Consider the following 19,253-nt stretch of genomic DNA (forward strand, 5'->3'; position numbering starts at 1 on the left):
TTTTATATCATATAAAATAATTTAATTGCTTTAGTTACATTAAATTAAAAGTTGAGTGAGCACATACCACTTTGGTACACCTTATTTGTATAGGACTAGGCATGTTTTTATAATTTAGTTTTCCGTTTTTCAATTACATTAGGATTAGGATCACACAAATGTTTCCTACATATCTACCAAAGAAAGTTCCTTCGGACAATAAACTTGTCAACGCTTATTCTGTTTTTGTCTCTTCTCCAGAGTCGAAACCCTAACTTCATCCCCAAACGAGAATTAATGGCAGCTCGTGCTGCCTCTTTTCTGGAAGATCTTGACGGATTGTCCGATAATGAAAAGAATCTGCTGCGTGCGGCGCTTAATTATGATGATCTAGATAACTTTTTCAAGCTGCGAAAATCACGTCGCTACATTGAGATTATGCAGAAAGTTGAATATGTAAAGAATAGCAGAAGAAGAGTATTATTCAGAGACCTTCTGCTAGCCCAAGATCGTTAACCAAGATTGGAGGATTCAACTAAAGAAGAGGAAACTTGAAAAAAGAAGAGAGATTTTAGATAGGAGAACTTATTTAGGAAAGAAGGCTTTTTTGATTTTGGCTTACTTATAAATGAACAAGATACCCCCTATTTATACTAGCCTATGGATGATTCTAGATAATGTACAAAGAAAATTCTAGCAACCTTATCTTCTAACAACACTCTAGAATATCTAGATATGTCTTATCTTCCTACAACATTCTAGAACATCTAGATATGTCCACTAGATAAATATCAAGTATACTAAACTAGGACATTCTAGAGAATTCTATATTATTCCAAAAAATTAACTTTATTTTTTTCACACTCCCCCTTAAAGTGATTTTTTGGAAACTACTCCAAGCTTGTCACGGAAGAACTCGAACGAAGCTTTAGTAAGTGACTTGGTGAAGATATCAGCGATATTCTCCTGACTTCTCACTTCCAAAGTATTGATAGTTCCATCAAGAACCTTTTCCCGAACAAAGTGATGTTCCACCTCAATGTGTTTAGTTCTTGCATGGAATACTGGATTGTTTGCAAGCTTGATGGCACTTTGATTATCTCCATAGATCACAGTTGGCTTTGATATAGGTAGATGCAAGTCTTCAGCAAGTCTTTGTAGCCATACACATTCTTGAGTAGTGAGAGCAGCTGCTTTATACTCTGCCTCCGTGGTTGACAAAGAAACTGAGTCTTGCTTTTTGCTACACCAAGAAACACTTGTTCTACCACAGAGGAAAATATAGCCCGATGTTGATCTTCGGTCATCCAAATCACCACCAAAATCAGCATCCGTATAACCAGCCAACACCAAATTATTCTTCTTTTGGAAGAACAAGCCCATGTCTGATGTTGAGTTGATATACTTTAGAATCCTCTTTGCAGCTTCTAAGTGAGGCTTTCTTGGCCTTTGCATAAATCTGCTGACATATCCCACCGAGAACGCAATGTCCGGCCTTGTAATAGTCAAATACAGGAGACTTCCAACAAGAGCTCGAAAAGGCTTGGAATCTGCAAGAAGTGAGCCTTCGTCCCGCCTTAACCTTTTGCTTATCTCAAGAGGAGTAGAACATGTTTTGCTTTGCTTCAATCCAAACATGTCAACAAGTTTCTTGGCATATCCTTCTTGAGTGACAAAGATCCCTTTGTTCATGTTTGTCACCTCTAAGCCAAGAAAATGGTGTAGTTCTCCCAACTTCTTGTTGTCAAATCTTATGGAAAGCTCATCTTGAAGCCTAGCAACTTCATCTTCATTGTTTCCTGTTATTATCATATCATCCACGTACAAAAGAACAACCATATGCAAGTCTCCTTGTTTTTTAACAAATAAGCTAGGATCTGATTGTGATGCATTATAGCCACAAAAATGTAGATACTGAGCAATTTTTCCATACCATTCTCGTGGAGCTTGCTTGAGGCCATAAAGGGCCTTCTTAAGTTTGCAGACATGATTAGGATGTAAGTTAGAGACATACCCGGGTGGTTGCTCCATATAAATATCTTTGTCAAGCTCTCCATATAAGAAAGCATTCTTCACGTCAAGTTGTCATAACTTCCAATTATGCGAGGCTGCCAAGGCTAGCACAACTCGGACAGAGATCATCTTAGCCACCGGACTGAAGGTTTCTTCATAATCTTCACCATACTTTTGAGAAAATCCCCGAGCAACTAGCCTTGCTTTATATCTATCTATGTTGCCATCGGCTCTTCTTTTGATTTTGTAAACCCATTTACAAGAAATGGGTTGTACATCCTTCGGCTTTGGTACAAGGCTCCAAGTTTGATTTTTTATCAGAGCCTCCATTTCATCATCCATAGCAAGCTCCCATTCTTTGACTCCTTTAGCTTCTTCGAATGAGGAAGGTTCTTCATCATCAATTGGTCCTGCAAAGAAACAGGAATACGTACTGACAAAATTTTCATCTCTAAAGCGGGCTGGCTTGATAATAGTTCTTTTTGGCCTCCCCGAACCACTTGAATCATCTTCTTGTTGAGTTTCATGTTGTTGAGGTACAGGACTCCCCCTTTCTCTTAACTCCTCGGCAGTTGTATTATCTAGAGAAGCACCTGCAATGGACAAGCTTGAATCTCCATTATTTAAAGTTTTTGAACTTGCTCCATTCAATGCAGCTCCATAATACAAATACACTTCGTCGAATATGACATCCCTTGAGACAACAAAGAGATGAGTTTTAGGATCCATGCACTTCCATCCCTTTTTCCTTTCATCATATCCGACAAAGATGCATTTCCTTGCCTTGGCATCTAACTTGCTCCTTTGAGAATCCGGTATGTGAACATAACAAATAGAGCCAAAAACCCTGAGGTATTTCACGCTAGGCTTTTCTCCAAACATTAATTCATAGGAAGACTTCATATTATTTGGAGAAAGCGGCATTCTGTTAATCACGTACGCTGCACATTTCATATCTTCAGCCCACAAGGCTCTAGGTAGATTCTTGGCATGAAGCCAACTCTTACATGTCTCAGTTAAGTGTCGGATCTTCCTTTCCGCCACTCCATTTTGTCGTGGCGTATCAGCGCATGTCAGCTCTCTTTTAATGCCATGCTGACGACAAAAGGAAAGAAACTCATCTGATGTAAACTCACCGCCATTATCAGTTCGTAGCCACCTTATTCTGGAATCGAGTTCACCTTCAACAGTTTCTTTGAACTCCACAAACTTACTGAAAACTTCTGACTTGTGCTTCACAAAATAAATCCAAGTAAATCTAGTAAAATCATCAATGAAAATTAGCATATAGGAGTAGCCTGAAAATGAAGGAGTTCTCGTTGGCCCCATTAAGTCACTGTGAATAAGTTCTAGTGGGGCATTGCACCTTGACAAGGATCTGTCAAATGGAAGACGATGTGCCTTTCCATATTGACATCCTTCACAAACCTCTCCTCTATCAAAATTTCTTAAGTTAGGCAAACCTTTTACTAGATTCAACTTTACCATGGCTTTTAATTTATCCATGCTTAGATGTCCAAGTCTAGCATGCCAAATATGTGTATTATCATTGCTACTCATCTTCTCAATATATGAATTAGAGGCAGATAAGACATATAAATCGTTAACTCTCTTACCTGAGTGAACGATATCTGCCTTGAGTACCTTGATATTTCGGAGGAACTTCACATCACGTGGGCCAAATAGCAAATAGTTTCCAGCATCTACAGCATTTGCAACTGAAAATAGATTTTTCTTCATACCTGGAATGTGAAAGAAACTGTTGAGGGTGATAGTGTTTTTTTGCTTCTCGTTGATCACAACAATGCCTTCCTTCTCCACATTATGGATTGTATTATCTGCTGTAACAATGACCTCATGTCCATTGTATTCGCGAAAGGTGGAGAATTTGGATTGATCTCCAGTGAGATGGTGCCCGCATCCTGAATCCACGATCCAGTCTCTTTCAAAATTTATGGAAGCCATGGCATTTATTGCTCGAGTCTCCGTTGTGAAGCACTTTCCCCAGTCTTCTTCTTTTTCTTCTTCTTCAGCAACTTCCTCGATTTGAGCTATATTGCTCTCTTTGGCTCGACAATATCTTTTTATGTGCCCGACTTTGTCACAACGGTAACATTTTAAAGGTTTTTTACCGTTGCTGGAAGACTCCCCCTTCTTTCCTAGCGAGCTCGAACTACTTGAGGATTGAAAGTGCATGCTATCTCTTGATTTCCCTTTAAAGTTCCTCTTATCGGCGACAAGAGCATTTCCTTCCCCTTCTTTGATGGATACACCAGCCATCTGTTTGGCTAATAGCTCTTGTGACGATAGCAAATTCTCAAATTCTTCCAAAAATGGTTGTTGAACCCATCCTTGAATCGATGTAACAAAGGGAATATATTCTGGCTTTAAGCCACGAATAATAATTCTTCTTATTCGTGCTTCAGAGATAGCCTCGTCCGGATTCAATAGAGAAATTTCACAACATAGATTTTTAACCTTCAAAAAATACTCAGCGATCGAGAGATTACCTTGAGTGGTGTTAGCTAACTCATTCTCCAAAATCTGTAGCCGAGCTTCATCCTTCTTGTTGAATAGCCGATCGAAGGTCCTCCATATTTCGTGAGCTGATTTACACCTTATAATATGATCAAATAAATTATGAGAGATGGACCTCTTTAGGATAAACTCCACCTTAGCATTAATCTGCTTCCACTTCTTACGTGCATTGCTATTTTCCGATGCGTCAGTAGGAGGACTTGTGTTACTCCCATTGACAACTTCCCACAAATCCTCACCAACAAGGTATGACTCCATACAAGTCTTCCATACCTTGTAGTTGGACTGGTTCAATAACTCAATCCCCAGTCCATTAGTACGACCACCCAAATCCATTTAGAGAAACCAGTTGAATCAACCACTAACCCGACCTTGAAATCCAGGAGCCGACTTATGGCTCTGATACCATGTAAAGAATAGCAGAAGAAGAGTATTATTCGGAGACCTTCTGCTAGCCCAAGATCGTTAACCAAGATTGGAGGATTCAACTAAAGAAGAGGAAGCTTGAAAAAAGAAGAGAGATTTTAGATAGGAGAACTTATTTAGGAAAGAAGGCTTTCTTGATTTTGGCTTACTTATAAATGAACAAGATACCCCCTATTTATACTAGCCTATGGATGATTCTAGATATGATTCTAGATAATGTACAAAGAAAATTCTAGCAACCTTATCTTCTAACAACACTCTAGAATATCTAGATATGTCTTATCTTCCTACAATATTCTAGAACATCTAGATATGTCCACTAGATAAATATCAAGTATACTAAACTAGGACATTCTAGAGAATTCTATATTATTCCAAAAAATTAACTTTATTTTTTTCACAGAATATTGTCACGTCCTTAGTTGTTAACTAAGTGCACGTGCGGCACTTGACAACTCGCTCACGATCTTGCACAAATTGCTCACGTTCTTGCTATGCCAAGCCAGCCTTACTACCTTTAGGACCGCTAAGAGAATGGTAGAAAGAACACAAGAGAATTGTTCAAGGAAGCTTTGTATTAGAGAGAACTTGAATTGTTTGCTTGATGAATTACAAATGAATAACCCCCTTTATATACTAGTCTCCTAGGGGCTAGTGTGTAAATATTAATTATTACACAAGTCCTTGATATTTACAAGATAAGGGCTTTTTCTAGAATTCTCTACAAGCCTAGAAGATTCCAAGGACTTTCCTAGCAAATCCATAAGGATCTAGGTTTTTCCCAAGGAAATGTCCATACTTCTCTAGAATCTTCTCACAAATGCTAGCCTTATTCTTATGTAAGCTTCCACATGGCATTAATATATGCCAAATGGCGCCTATGTGGCATGATGACATGGCGGGTCATCACACTCTCCCCCACCCAATATTGCGACGACCGCGGCGCAATGCTGCTGCATAAACTCTCGGATCTTATCTTTGAATTGCCACAAGTCTTCATATCGTTTCCACGTGGCCTCCTCCGGTGATTGCCCTTTCCAATGGACGAGGAACATAGCTTTGACTTTTTGCCCTTGTTTTCGCTTGGCCTGGTAATCTATGATAGCCTCAATCTCCCGATCATACGAGGGGGTGATAGTCATTGGCGCCCGACTTGATTGGCCCCTACTCGGATCATCCTTATCTTCATGATATGGTTTAAGCATGCTGGCATGGAAGACAGGGTAGATCTTAAGATACGATGGCATGTCAAGCTTGTATGAGATCTTGCCTACCTTGGCGACGATCTTAAATGGCCCCTCATACTTGCGAATCAAATTCTGATGCATGCCCCGTAGTGCCTTGAACTGTCTTGGGTTAAACTTCACCATGACCATGTCCCCAACTCCATAGTATGTGGGACGCCTCTTACGGTCCGCAAACTTCTTCATCTTCTTAGCTGCCTTATCCAAGTAGGACTTAGTAATGTCGAGCTGCTCCTCCCATCCTTTAGCCATATGATAAGCTCCCAAACTCTTTCCCTCGAATGCGGCTGGTAATGAATGTGGAGTTTGTGGTTGTTGCCTGTTGCTAGCTCAAATGGTGTCCGCCCAGTGGACTCACTCCGCTGCAAGTTATAAGAGAATTGGGCGATGTCTAGGAGCTTTGCCCAATCTTTCTGATGTGCGCTTACATAATGCCTCAAGTAGCATTCTAGTAAGGCATTGACTCGTTCCGTTTGTCCATCCGTCTGTGGGTGGAAACTAGTAGAAAAGTGCAGTTCCGTGCCAAGTATGTCGAACAACTCTATCCAAAAGTTCCCAGTGAAGCGGGGGTCTCGATCACTGATGATATGCCTTGGTAAGCCCCAATACTTTACCACGTTCTTAAAGAATAGCTTGGCGGCTTCCTTGGCTGTGCAACCCAGTGAGGCGGGCATGAAGGTGGCATATTTGGAAAATCTATCCACGACCACCATAATAGTACCATAACTATCAAACTTCGGTAGGCAAGTGATAAAGTCCATAGTCACGCTCTCCCATGGACGCTCTGCAACTGGTAGTGGCTCCAAAAGTCCTCCGGGTTGTTGTTGTTCAACCTTGTCCTGTTGATAGACAAGACAAGTCTGCACATAGCACTCTATGTCATTTTGCATGCGTGGCCAATAGTAGACTGACTCAACCAAGGCCCTAGTGCGACGTTGACCTGGATGACCAACCCACATTGTGTCATGACTCTCCCTTATGATCCGTCGTCTAATGTCTCCAAACTTAGGAACGTAGACCCGCCGACCTGTGGTAAGTAGTAGGTCGTCTTCTATCCAAAACCGTCTCGTCTTGCCTTTGTTAGCTAACTCGATAAGTTGTCTGGCTGCTGGATCATGCTGCATGCCTTCTTTTATAGCCTCCCGAATGTCCCATCTCGCTGAAGTGATTACAGCAAGCTCGGCTTTCAGGCTTAAGGCATCGGCTACAACATTACCTTTTCCCGGCTTATACTCCAACGCATAATCAAACTCGGCTAAGAAATCCTACCACCTAGCCTACTTTGGTGTGAGCTTCTTCTGTGTTTGAAAGTAGCTAGTAGCCACATTATCAGTCTTGACCACGAACCTTGACCCGAGCAGATAATGTCTCCATGTACGAAGGCAATGCACAATGACAGTCATTTCCTTCTCTTGTACCGTGTAACGCCGCTCCGTCTCATTTAACTTGTGGCTCTCAAATGCTATGGGATGTTTATCCTGCATCAGGACACCTCCAATGGCAAAGTCTGAGGCATCTGTGTGCACCTCAAAAGTCTTGGCAAAGTCAGGTAATGCCAAGTCTGGCTCCTCTGTTACAGCTGTCTTAAGGCTTTCAAATGCCTTTTGACAATGCTCTGTCCAAACCCATGGCTTGTTCTTCTTTAGCAACTCAGTCAATGGTGCGGCCTTTGCTGAGTATCCACTGATGAACCGGCGATAGTATTTAACAAGGCCAAGGAAGGATCTCAACTCAGTTACCTTTATGGGTGCCTCCCACTCCTGGATAGCACGTACCTTAGCATCGTCCATGCGTAGCTCGCCATTGCTAATGACATGGCCCAAGAAGTGCACCTTTGATTGTGCGAACTCACATTTCTCCCTCTTGATGTATAGCTCGTTCTCTCGCAAGACTTGGAAAACCTTCCTTAAGTGCTCCATGTGCTCCCCCAAGGTGTTGCTGTAGATGACTATGTCGTCTAGGTAGACTACCACGAACTGATCAAGGTAGGGATGGAAGATCTTGTTCATAAGGGTGCAAAATGTGGCCGGTGCATTGGTTAAGCCGAAGGGCATCACCAACCACTCAAAGGCTCCATATCTCGTCACACATGCTGTCTTTGGCTCATCCCCTTCCGCAATGCGAACCTGGTAGTAGCCCTTTCGAAGATCCACCTTGGTAAAGTACTTGGCTTGCCCAAGTCTATCGAACAAGTCAGCAATGAGCGGGATTGGGTACTTATTCTTCACGGTGACCTTATTAAGTGCTCGGTAGTCTATGCACAAACGCAGCGATCCATCCTTCTTCTTCTGGAACAATACTGGTGCGCCGAAAGGTGCCTTTGATGGGCGAATGTGACCAGCATCCAACAACTCTTTCAATTGTTTCTTGAGCTCCTCCAGCTCGGGCGGTGCCATACGATATGGGGCAAATGCGGGTGGTTTAGCCCCTGGCTCCAACTCAATCTTGTGATCCACCTCTCGCCTAGGCGGCAAGTGCTTAGGCAACTCCTCGGGCATGACATCTTTGTTCTCCTCAAGCAACTTCTCTATGCAAGGCGACACTGTCTCTTGAAAATTCTTGTCTTCCTCTAGACTTGCAATGGTTGCCACGAATGTGGGCTCCCCTTCTTGATCCCCTTGACAACCTGCATAGCTGAGAGTTGTGCTTGGATCTGTCCGTGTGGCATAGTCATTGTAGGTACCATGCAAGCTCCTCCTCACTCTATAACCAAGAGACGTTGGAGGTAGGGGTCGATTAAAGTATGACAATGTCTAAAGAACTCTTGCCCCAGTATGATGTCAAAGATATCCATAGCGGTTACGGTAAAGTTTGTCATACCTTTCCAAGTTCCCAATTTGACACCAACTCCATTAGCTACCCCACGAGCATTCTGTATCTCGGCATTCACGGTCTTGACGCGAGAGTTGGTTGGAGCAAGCTTCAATTTCAGTCTCTTTGCGGCAGCCTCAGTCACGAAATTATGAGTTGCTCCAGTGTCCACCATTGCACGAGCGGGCTTGTTGTTGATGGTGAGATCCACGTACTGATTGCCATTCTCGGTAGGTTGGATAGCTTGCTTCGTGACAGCACCACATAATCCGATCATACCCAACTGTGCGGTTCCCGGACTCTCTCCTTCTGGCTGCTCCTTCCGCTCACGTACCATGGCACTGAGGCTCTTGAGGTCAGGACAATTCCTGAAGCCATGTGGCCCTCCACATATATAGCATCCCTTCTTCTCGACCTGTGCCTTCTTCTCGGCGTAGACCTGACGGCCACTCGACTTTTTGAAATCTTGAGTCTTGGAGTATTGTTGTTGTATCTCCTTGCCTTTGCCACAGTCTCCCCCACCTTTGACATTGTTAACCTTTGACTCCTTGCCATTACCTTTGTCATGCTTTTCATGCCTGAAGTCCATCAATGATTCGGCCTCCACTATGGCTTGGTCTATATCAGTGACTTGTCGGCGTTGCAACTCCTGCTTAGCCCAATTTTGCAACCCGTCCATGAAGTGGAACAACAAGTCATCATTGGTCAGGTTGGGGATTTGAAGCATAAGGGTAGTGAACTCCTTGACATAGTTACGTATGCTCCCTGTTTGCTTCAATTCCCTAAGCTTGCGCCTTGCCTCGTACAAGACATTGTTTGGAAAGAACTGTCGCTTGAACTCCGCTTTGAACTGATCCCATGTGCTAATAGTACCTAGACCTTTATCCATGTTGTCCATCTTCCTTCTCCACCATAGCATGGCAGTCTCTGAGAGGTACAATACCGTAGTATTGATCTTGGCCTCGTCGTCCCTCACTTTGCCGTGCCTGAAGTAGTTCTCCAAGTGCCAAAGGAAGTTTTCCACTTCTTGTGCATCACGAACACCTTTGAACACCGGGGGTTTAGGAGCCTCGATTTTGGCCTCCCTCGTCACCACAACATTGCTGGCTACCTCGGTCATGCCAGCATTGACATGCTCCTCGAGTGACTCTATCTTTGCCTTCATAGCATCGATAGTACTCAAAGCCTCCATGAGTCTGCACTCTAAGGCAGTGATGGTTTGCCTTAGTTCCATCTCAGTCTGTGTACGTCCCTCCAAGTCATTTCGGATACTCTCAATCTCTTCAAGAGTGTGCCCCTCAAGAACATTAAGGGTGCCTTCCACCTTCCCCAAGCGTTGGCCAAATACCTCCACGACATCCATCCCCGCGTTCATCTTCATCACCCACTCTTTACCGAGCGAGACGTCCTCTGGAAGGACCTCCACTTCATCCTCGCTCGCCTCAGTGGCAGATGGTTCTTGGGATGTAAACCCTTCGTTTGAGACAACCTCAGGTGGCACCTCCTGGCTCTTGTTGGTGACATTCCTCTTTTTGCTACGGTCGCTCTTGCCAGAAGCATCCTGGATGACGTTGGCTTGGGTGTTAGCAACATTAATTTCTCCGTCGTTCGCCATTCCCTTAGTTGAAACCTTCGCTCTGATACCACGTCGTCACGTCCTTAGTTGTTAACTAAGTACACGTGTGGCACTTGACAACTCGCTCACGATCTTGCACAAATTGCTCACGTTCTTGCTATGCCAAGCCAGCCTTACTACCTTTAGGACCGCTAAGAGAATGGTAAAAAGAACACAAGAGAATTGTTCAAGGAAGCTTTGTATTAGAGAGAACTTGAATTGTTTGCTTGATGAATTACAAATGAATGACCCCATTTATATACTAGTCTCCTAGGGGCTAGTGTGTAAATATTAATTATTACACAAGTCCTTGATATTTACAAGATAAGGGCTTTTTCTAGAATTCTCTACAAGCCTAGAAGATTCCAAGGACTTTCCTAGCAAATCCATAAGGATCTAGGTTTTTCCCAAGGAAATGTCCATACTTCTCTAGAATCTTCTCACAAATGCTAGCCTTATTCTTATGTAAGCTTCCACATGGCATTAATATATGCCAAATGACGCCTATGTGGCATGATGACATGGCGGGTCATCACAATATGCCCTAATTGAGTCTGACGATAAACCTAAATCAGGTGGTGTTGATGATCCAGAATACGATCAGCAGTTGATAATAGACTGTAATATGTTATCAATTGACATTGAGAATGAAATTGTTTTAATCCACAACTTCATACGCGACAAGTATCAATTGAAAGTTCCTGAGTTAGAGTCACTTGTTCATCACCCAATTGATTATGCCCGGGTTATTAAAAAAATTGGCCACGAGAGGGATCTGACTACTCTTGCTGCCGACTTGGAAGGACTGCTACCCTCAGCTATCATCACGGTTTTCTCTTGCTGGCGACTTGGAAAGGCAATAGAAGCATGGAATAGAGCCCTTGCTCTTGATTCAGCAAAGGAAAAGCTTGTGCATTTTGTCAAAAGTCGAATGGGATATATTGCTCCCAATCTCTCTGCTCTTGTTGGGAATGCAGTTGCTGCTAAACTTATGGCAACTGCTGGTGGTCTCTCGTCCCTGTCAAAAATGTGTGTTTCTGATGTCCTGCTTCTTGGTGCCAAAACGGAGATTAGTTCTGGACAATTTTATGGTGCAGGAGCTTGTATTGAGCAAAGTGAAATAATTCAGACTAAACCTCCACCTCCTGCCTTTAGGTCGCGAGCCTGTAAACTGCTGGCACTCAAATCAATAGTAGCGGCTCATGTTGACTCCGCCAGAGGATATCCCACTGGAATATATGGAACATCTATTAGGGAAGAGCTCCGCAAAAAGTTAGAGAAATGTCATAATTTTGCATAAAGAAAATAATTACTGATTGGTGCAAAGCATCAGTTGCTGACAAAGTTCAATAAACAGAATGAATTAGGGGATACTACTATAATGTAGCATAAACTATTTGCAATAATATTGGATTTTCTTTTCTTTACTGGTGTGTCTTGCTAGCATTATATTATATTTTGTGTCTCTACGTGCGAGATATACTGATGAATTTAGCAACTTTTTGATTCTGCATGTCAGCATGAATTACAGTCTTATCTTTTTTGATTTTGTTTTAATTACCGAGAAACCATCAAGGCCAGTGGCCAAGGTTCTAAAGTATGTGGATAATGGGCCACCCTTCAATGAAATGGTCTCTTAATTTCTCTGTGATTCTTCTCCATTATTAACATCATATTGGGACTCCGAGATGCAACCTTTACCAATGTTTTGAAGTAAAATGAACATGTCAGTTCTGTAACAAAATAGTAAGGGATGCACTCTTCTAAAGGTTAGAACTTTACACAGTCCACATAGACAAGTTGCTTTTATAATACTGTTGCATATGGATAAACAACAGAAACACACTTGAAAGTAGTTAAAACAACAGTATGAAACCTTCAATTGATGATAATGAATCATTCCAATGCGGAAAAGGGCCAAACATTTCCGTGTACTATCAGAAGAAAAGATTTAAATATATTCTACCATGAACAATATTATATTTCAAATTTTAGTCTTTTATACTATATGGATTAGGGACGCTGAGTTGGCATGTCATGTGACATCAACTTCATCAAATGTCAGTTCCACGTAGGATTGGATGTCTACATTGGACAAACTTAATGGAAGAGGGGTATATTTGAACCAATAGTATTACGATAGGGTTATATTTAAACTCAAAGTATAACAAAGGGTATATTTAAATATTTTCTCATACTGGGAGGAATTTTTTATGGTCTGTGCAGACTGCGATCACCTTTGTGAATGAAAACATGAGGAGTGTTAGTTGGGTACTTGGGTTTGATTAAAAAGACTCATTGCATTTTTAATGCTCTCGCACTAGAGGTTTCTAGATCCTTCACTTGTTAACATTTTCTTCTCATTGTAGCACAAACAATGTGGATGACTTGATTCAAACAGTTTGAAAAATGGTATCTTAAAACTTCTGAATATTGTGATCTTTTCCCTCTCAAACCGAGATTTAGACTATAAAAAGTACCTTGTATTTGCAGATTCTTTGAAGTATGCTTGTATATCTAGATAGAAACTTTCCAAATTTTAGTGCACTTCTGTAATGAGCTGTCAAAAGCTCTAAACTACTTACTAATTAAGTTACTCATGAAATAAGGCGATATTACTGTTGTTGCATCCTCGTCTGTTGAGCAATAATCTTTTACAGTATAAACCTTTACTAGACTTGCTTAATATTCATTGGAAAAATCATACTAACTTCTCCAAATCAAAGGAATGGATTTGACTCTACCTCCAAATTAGAGCACTAAATCCAAGCCTAGATCTTGGAAAAACTGGAAGTAAATAATTTAGAGATGAAGGTTGATATTTGCATGTAGCATCAAATATTTTTTTCATGTGCATCACCCATGTATTCATCATGTGGTCAATTCATCCTTAATATTTCCAACATATTGAATGGTAATCCATTTTCTGATACATATTTCTGCCAAATTTCATAGGGCTTCAACCATGTTGATTTTTCCCATTTTCCGATCAATCCATGAGAAACTTGTGCGAAGTATGAATCCTAAATGCTCATACTCCCATATTACTTCTTAGATTACTTTAAATGATATTATGTTGTCCGGATATTCCTTAAGCATAAATGATTGTTGGTCTATTTGGATTATAACTGCGATTATTTCCCCTTATAGTTTCCTTTCTTCTCATGTATAGACACGTGAAAGGGGAAAGAGAACGAGAGTGGTATATATGGCATCTAATTTTAGTTAAAGGTGTGCAACAATTATTTGACGTAAAGGGAGATATTTTCTTGGAGAATAGCACCAATGACAATGAGGGGTTCCCATGTTACTGGATTCACCCCTAAGCGAATCCTACATTAATAACTGATAAAGTTCTATATATTTCTTCACTGGTCGAGAAGAAGAATTGACATAACTAGTAAAGTTCTATCACGTGATCAAGAAAAACTACGTACGCTAAGCTCTTGATCCGCCATTTCCCTGCCCCCCCGCATATAGTGCTTTTCTGCTCTGCTGCATACAACAATTTTATGTTTGCAGTTTTTTCCGTCCCCAAGTAAGGCCATTTTTCTTTATAGGTAATTCTTTAATCTGATAGGATAATTTTATGTTCTTACCTTGGTGAGTATTTCCTCAAGGTACTTCTTTTATTACCAAAAAATCCAGTTTCTTGGTCCATACCGTGTTTTGGCTCCATTATTATTTACTTCAAATTTCTAAAATTTCAAGCAGTCACAGCGTGGTCCCATTTTTGGTTTCTCCAGTTTGTCATCCAACTCCATAAAACCTTAAAGCATAATTAGTACCACTAATCTCAGTCCATTCACCTGTTGAGAAGTGCATGATAGTCATTCATTATGCTTTAGAAGTTGCACATTACTACTGGAGTAAAAGAGTTGCCCAACTTCTGTGGTTATTTAAGTTATATAAACTGACAACACAAAAGGAAAACTAATGTTCCTATTTTTTTTTTTTTTTAAAAAAAAAAAAGAAAGACAACACAGAACGCAAACTAATGTTCCCATTTTCCAAAACAAAAAAACAAACAAGACAACACAGAAGACAAACTAACACCACAGCAGAATACACTGCACACTATTACACCTCACAAAGCTGGAAAAAAACAACTAAATTAAACTGCATGTTCCACATTATTATTTCCATCCTGATATACACTGTAAGATCTAAGTCCGGCCACCTTCTTTCCCTTCCTGAGCTTTGCTCTGGATTGCTTGTCCAACATCCTTGGTCTTTTGTCCCACTTGCGCCGCAGCATCTGCCATTCGTTCTTGCATCCGCCTCTTTGTGTAGTCCAATTGTTCAGTAACAGTCCTCCCTTGCTTAAAGTAATTAACAATCCAAGAAAGTGATGACAGCCCAGTCAATCCAAAGGCACCTAAAGCAATTACAGAGTTAGAAATTCTAATGAGTAACTCAAAAAAATCAAGAAAGCAATTCTTAACTCACATTTGCCTCTACACTAAAAGCTTTAATTTAGGTCAGAAAATACTACTACTAATATAGTATATAAACAATTCCCAGAAGAAATTGAAAGAATACCACACCTCTAATTAAACCGATCACTGATAGCAACTACACTAAATCTTCCCTTATATCAAACTATCAAAGGGATGGGGTATATTTTAAAGAATGATAAGAATGCTACAGCTGTCATTAAACATATGACCTAAAGCAATACACCACCTGTATTACTGATTAAATGTATATATATTTTGTACATCTAAAGAAATAGTATTTGAAGGAAATTTAATTATGACCTGAAGTCAAGAATCCAGTGACAGCTAGCGCAACAGTGAGAGCAGCTGGAACAAGAACCGGGCTGAAGAGTAAAAACACCGGAGTAGCAACGCAAAGACCTATAATCGTCCCGAGGAGCGTCAGGCCGGCAATCCCCAACAGCGTCGCCCCGACAGGAAGAAGTGTGACAATGGCTAGAACTTGGGTAGCTGAAGGACCTCTTTGAGGAAGAAGAGTTTTGACGCCACCCTCATAACGAGGGTGTTGGGGATGAACTTGAATTTGGTGTGGATGACGAACGTCAGCCATAATAGTAGTGATGATAACAGCTCTGTGTCTGTCTGTGAAAGTGAAGAATGAAAGTAACAAAGAGAAATGAGCGAGATTTGTAGAGAGAAGGATTGTTGATGAGGTGTACTTTTAAAGAAGAGGGGGAAATGCTACGTGTTGCTATGCATGTGTGAGTTATAGCAAAGGCTGTGCATGAGGAACATGTTGCACTTTTTAGTGCTCGGACATGAGAGATAATTTCTTACTTTTGTCCTTTCTTGTTTTTGAATTTTTAGAGGGCGATTACGCATTAGAATTGAAATTTTTTAAAAATTGTGATTTTTTAAAAAATAAAAATAATATTTGAAAAATAGAGGTATGTTTGAATATTAATATAATTTTATATTGTTTTTGAATTTTTGTGAGTGATTTGAAGTTAAAAAAAATAACTTTTTAAAAATTTTAAGATTTTTTAAAATATATCTTTAAGTGAAAAATCAAAATTTTCATGATCAAATACAATTTTAAAAAGGGATTTTTACCTATCTATACCATATATGAAACCTTATTACCTTCAATGTTTAAGGTTTGATTTAATTACAAACCCGTATACCAAATTACCAATCATATACCATACTTAATTAAAGGTCTAATTAATGGACAATTTTTACTCCTTAATTAAAGGTATCTATATATCCCACGTTTCTCTCTCCCCTTAATTCCTAAGATCTGACCATATTCGTTTTCCCCCTCCCATTTCTTTCTCTTCTCCATTCCTTCTTCTTCTAAAAAAATACAGAGATGAGACCCATTGAGTATATCATCTTCATCGTGGTAGATGTTTTCCGCCATCTGCCAGATTTGTAGTATATTGTCTTCAGAAACACTAGCGACGACCCAGTCTTCACATGAGTTCCATGAGAAATCAGAAATTTTACTTGTATGGCCACCATGAATAAAGAGCAACTCTGGTGGCCCATCTTCTGCATCTTCTGCTGTTTTGTTCTTCATCAATCCTGGAAAAATTGATTTGTAGTTTATTTGTAGAAATTTTGTAGATAAAGAGAAAATTTTGTAGTCAACATTTTTTTCAATATAGATTGTAGTGTAATTGTACTATAAATGTAGTAATTTTGTAGATACCCTTCAAAACAATATTGCTTTATACATACATAAACTGATTTGTAGTTTCTTTGTAGATTTTTTGTAGAAAATTTGTAGATATCTACAAACTGGATACATTGAATTTTAATATCACAATTCCCATTTCAATTGTAGCATAATTGGCATTTTCGACATAATTGTAGAAGATTTGTAGAAGTTTTAGTCTTCCCAATCTACAATTTATCTACAATTGATCTACAATTCTACAATTTCTGGAAATATGTCTTCTTCTTCTTCTTCTTCGAGTTTCAATTTGAAATTCAGTCAAAACCAAGTCTAATCTTCACCAAAACCCCTCAAAATTGAGATATAAACTCCTAAACATATTCCGAATTATTTACAACAACACCCAATCCAAACAAATAATGATTTTTGAAAACTCAAATTTGAATTCAAAGCTTTCAAGCTTTTTAATGGCTATCAATGGTGGAAAATATATGGAAGAACAAATTTTTTCAACTTTGAGTTGTTGAAACTCGAAAATTTGAATTGTTCGTTCTTTTTTTTTCCCGAGAATTTGAATTGTAGTTCTGGAGAAAAATACGCAGGTAAGAAATTTCCTTTCCCTTTTTAAAAATTAAATTTAATATAGAATCAATTAACACCAAGATTCTCTCCTTAATTTTAGCGCGTTTTAAGGAATATTCTGCCCTTTTAATGCTTAATAGTCGAATGGTATATAAATTGTAGTTAAAGTGTGGACTGGGCGGGTAATTAACAAACTATGCACATTTAGAATAATAAGGTTTCATATATAGTATAGTTAGGAAAAAATCCCTTTTAAAAAAGGAAAAAATATGGTCAAACGGGCCCTTACTCTTGCTATTACTAAAGGGCTATTACTAAAGGGGCCTGAACAAGATTGGGTTCAAGCCCATGGTAGAGCAATTGAGGTAGTAAGATTTAGACGGTGGTAAATATATTACTTTACTACTATACATAAGGGATCAAAGAGTTTTGTAGTTAGTTATATTGTAAACATCTTGTTTGCTTGCCAACTAAAAGGGTTTGCTCTTTCAAATATGTTTTTGTATTTGCTATTAAGTATTTATTACTTCATATATACTAGAATATATTTTTAATAAATCAAGATACTTTCAAACCTTTTTCGGTATACATAGCTCCTTAATCTAACTTTTTGCAGGTGAAGTATGTATCATAAGTCTTTTGCCCCTACTTTATTTCTTTTTTGCTTAGGTTCCTATATTTAATTTGGTAAATATATTAAACTTTGAGCCCTTCAAAATGCTTGGAAAGTTGTGAATAATGGTAAATAATTATGCACAAAAATAGATCTAAAATGGCGATAACAATAACCTTGAAGAATTCATTTAATATTGGAGAGTACTCTGTCAATCAAATTTTCATAGTTATTCTAAAATAAAAATTAAATTTCTCTTCGATCTTATTTTTAATACAAAAATTATTTTGAAAATATAAGTTTTAGATTTAGTGATTTAACTCAATTATACAATAGAAAATAAATTTTAAAATTAATAGATTAGAATCTTGAAAATAAAATAAAAAAATTAAATTTTATCCAATTTACTTAATTAAGTGGAGATAGAACAGAGGAAAAGGGAGAGGTAGCAAGTGATCAACTTGTAATCTCACATATGGTCACGTGCTATTGAAATAAAGATATTTTTTTTCTTAAAACAATTTAATTTGTCAGAAATCATATAATCCTTAATTGATTGTGTAGCAGAATTTTCTTTTAAAAATAAAGCATTAATGAGTTAGACAAACTAAGTTAATTTTTTGACTTTGTTTTAATGAATTTGGGTTTTTCTAAATTTCATCTAAACCTGGGCTTTAATCGCCATCTTTTTTTGAGATTTTTACATGCTTGGTCCCTTTTTAAAAATTATTATCATAAATGATAGTAGACTTTGTTTATTCCAAAACAACACTTTTTTTAACTTTGTTTATTCCAAAGCAACACTTTTTTTTTTTTTTTATACTTTTTTAGCACTTTCATTTTGATAACTCCATTAACTAAGGGATCCCTCTACATTAATACACTTTTTATTACATTTCCTTTTCTCTCACTCTTCTATAACTTCTTTTTTCTCTTCCATAAATAACACTTACCCAAATATATCAAAGATTTTGAAAGAAGAATATCTCAAAAATAATTCTCTATACAATGAAAATTTTAGTATTTCTTTCCTTTTTGAGTTTTAAACTTTTTTATGTACAATTTTATTTTAACTAAAAATATACATTTAACATATTTCAAGTATATTATATTGTGATAATTTACAATGTAAATATTCCATCAATATGTCATATATATATACCACATATATATACCACATATATAACTTATATATACATCATACTACATTATTATATTGATATTATTCAAAGTATATTGCTAGCATATACCTTACATAAAATTTAATCTAAAATATTAGTATGCCACTAATATGTATATAGAAGAAAAAAAT

General features: G+C 38.6%; 2 protein-coding genes across 2 annotated transcripts; one reads left to right on the plus strand and one right to left on the minus strand.

Moving 5' to 3' along the window:
• Positions 1 to 276: 276 nt before the first annotated feature.
• Positions 277 to 11,926, plus strand: LOC104222878 (U4/U6 small nuclear ribonucleoprotein Prp31 homolog). Its single transcript, XM_070170166.1, has 3 exons — positions 277 to 435; positions 6,944 to 6,955; positions 11,180 to 11,926. The coding sequence occupies exons 1-3, from the start codon at positions 277 to 279 to the stop codon at positions 11,924 to 11,926; spliced, it is 918 nt and encodes a 305-aa protein (XP_070026267.1).
• A 2,779-nt stretch (positions 11,927 to 14,705) lies between these two features.
• On the minus strand, positions 14,706 to 15,704 carry LOC104222876 (oleosin H1-like). The gene is made up of 2 exons (XM_009774199.2): positions 15,387 to 15,704; positions 14,706 to 15,004 (listed from the first exon to the last, which is right to left on the minus strand). The coding sequence occupies exons 1-2, from the start codon at positions 15,673 to 15,675 to the stop codon at positions 14,793 to 14,795; spliced, it is 501 nt and encodes a 166-aa protein (XP_009772501.1). The 5' UTR covers positions 15,676 to 15,704; the 3' UTR covers positions 14,706 to 14,792.
• Positions 15,705 to 19,253: the final 3,549 nt, after the last annotated feature.

Source organism: Nicotiana sylvestris, chromosome 3 (genome assembly GCF_000393655.2).
Source record: "Nicotiana sylvestris chromosome 3, ASM39365v2, whole genome shotgun sequence".
Classification (NCBI taxonomy): domain Eukaryota; kingdom Viridiplantae; phylum Streptophyta; class Magnoliopsida; order Solanales; family Solanaceae; genus Nicotiana; species Nicotiana sylvestris.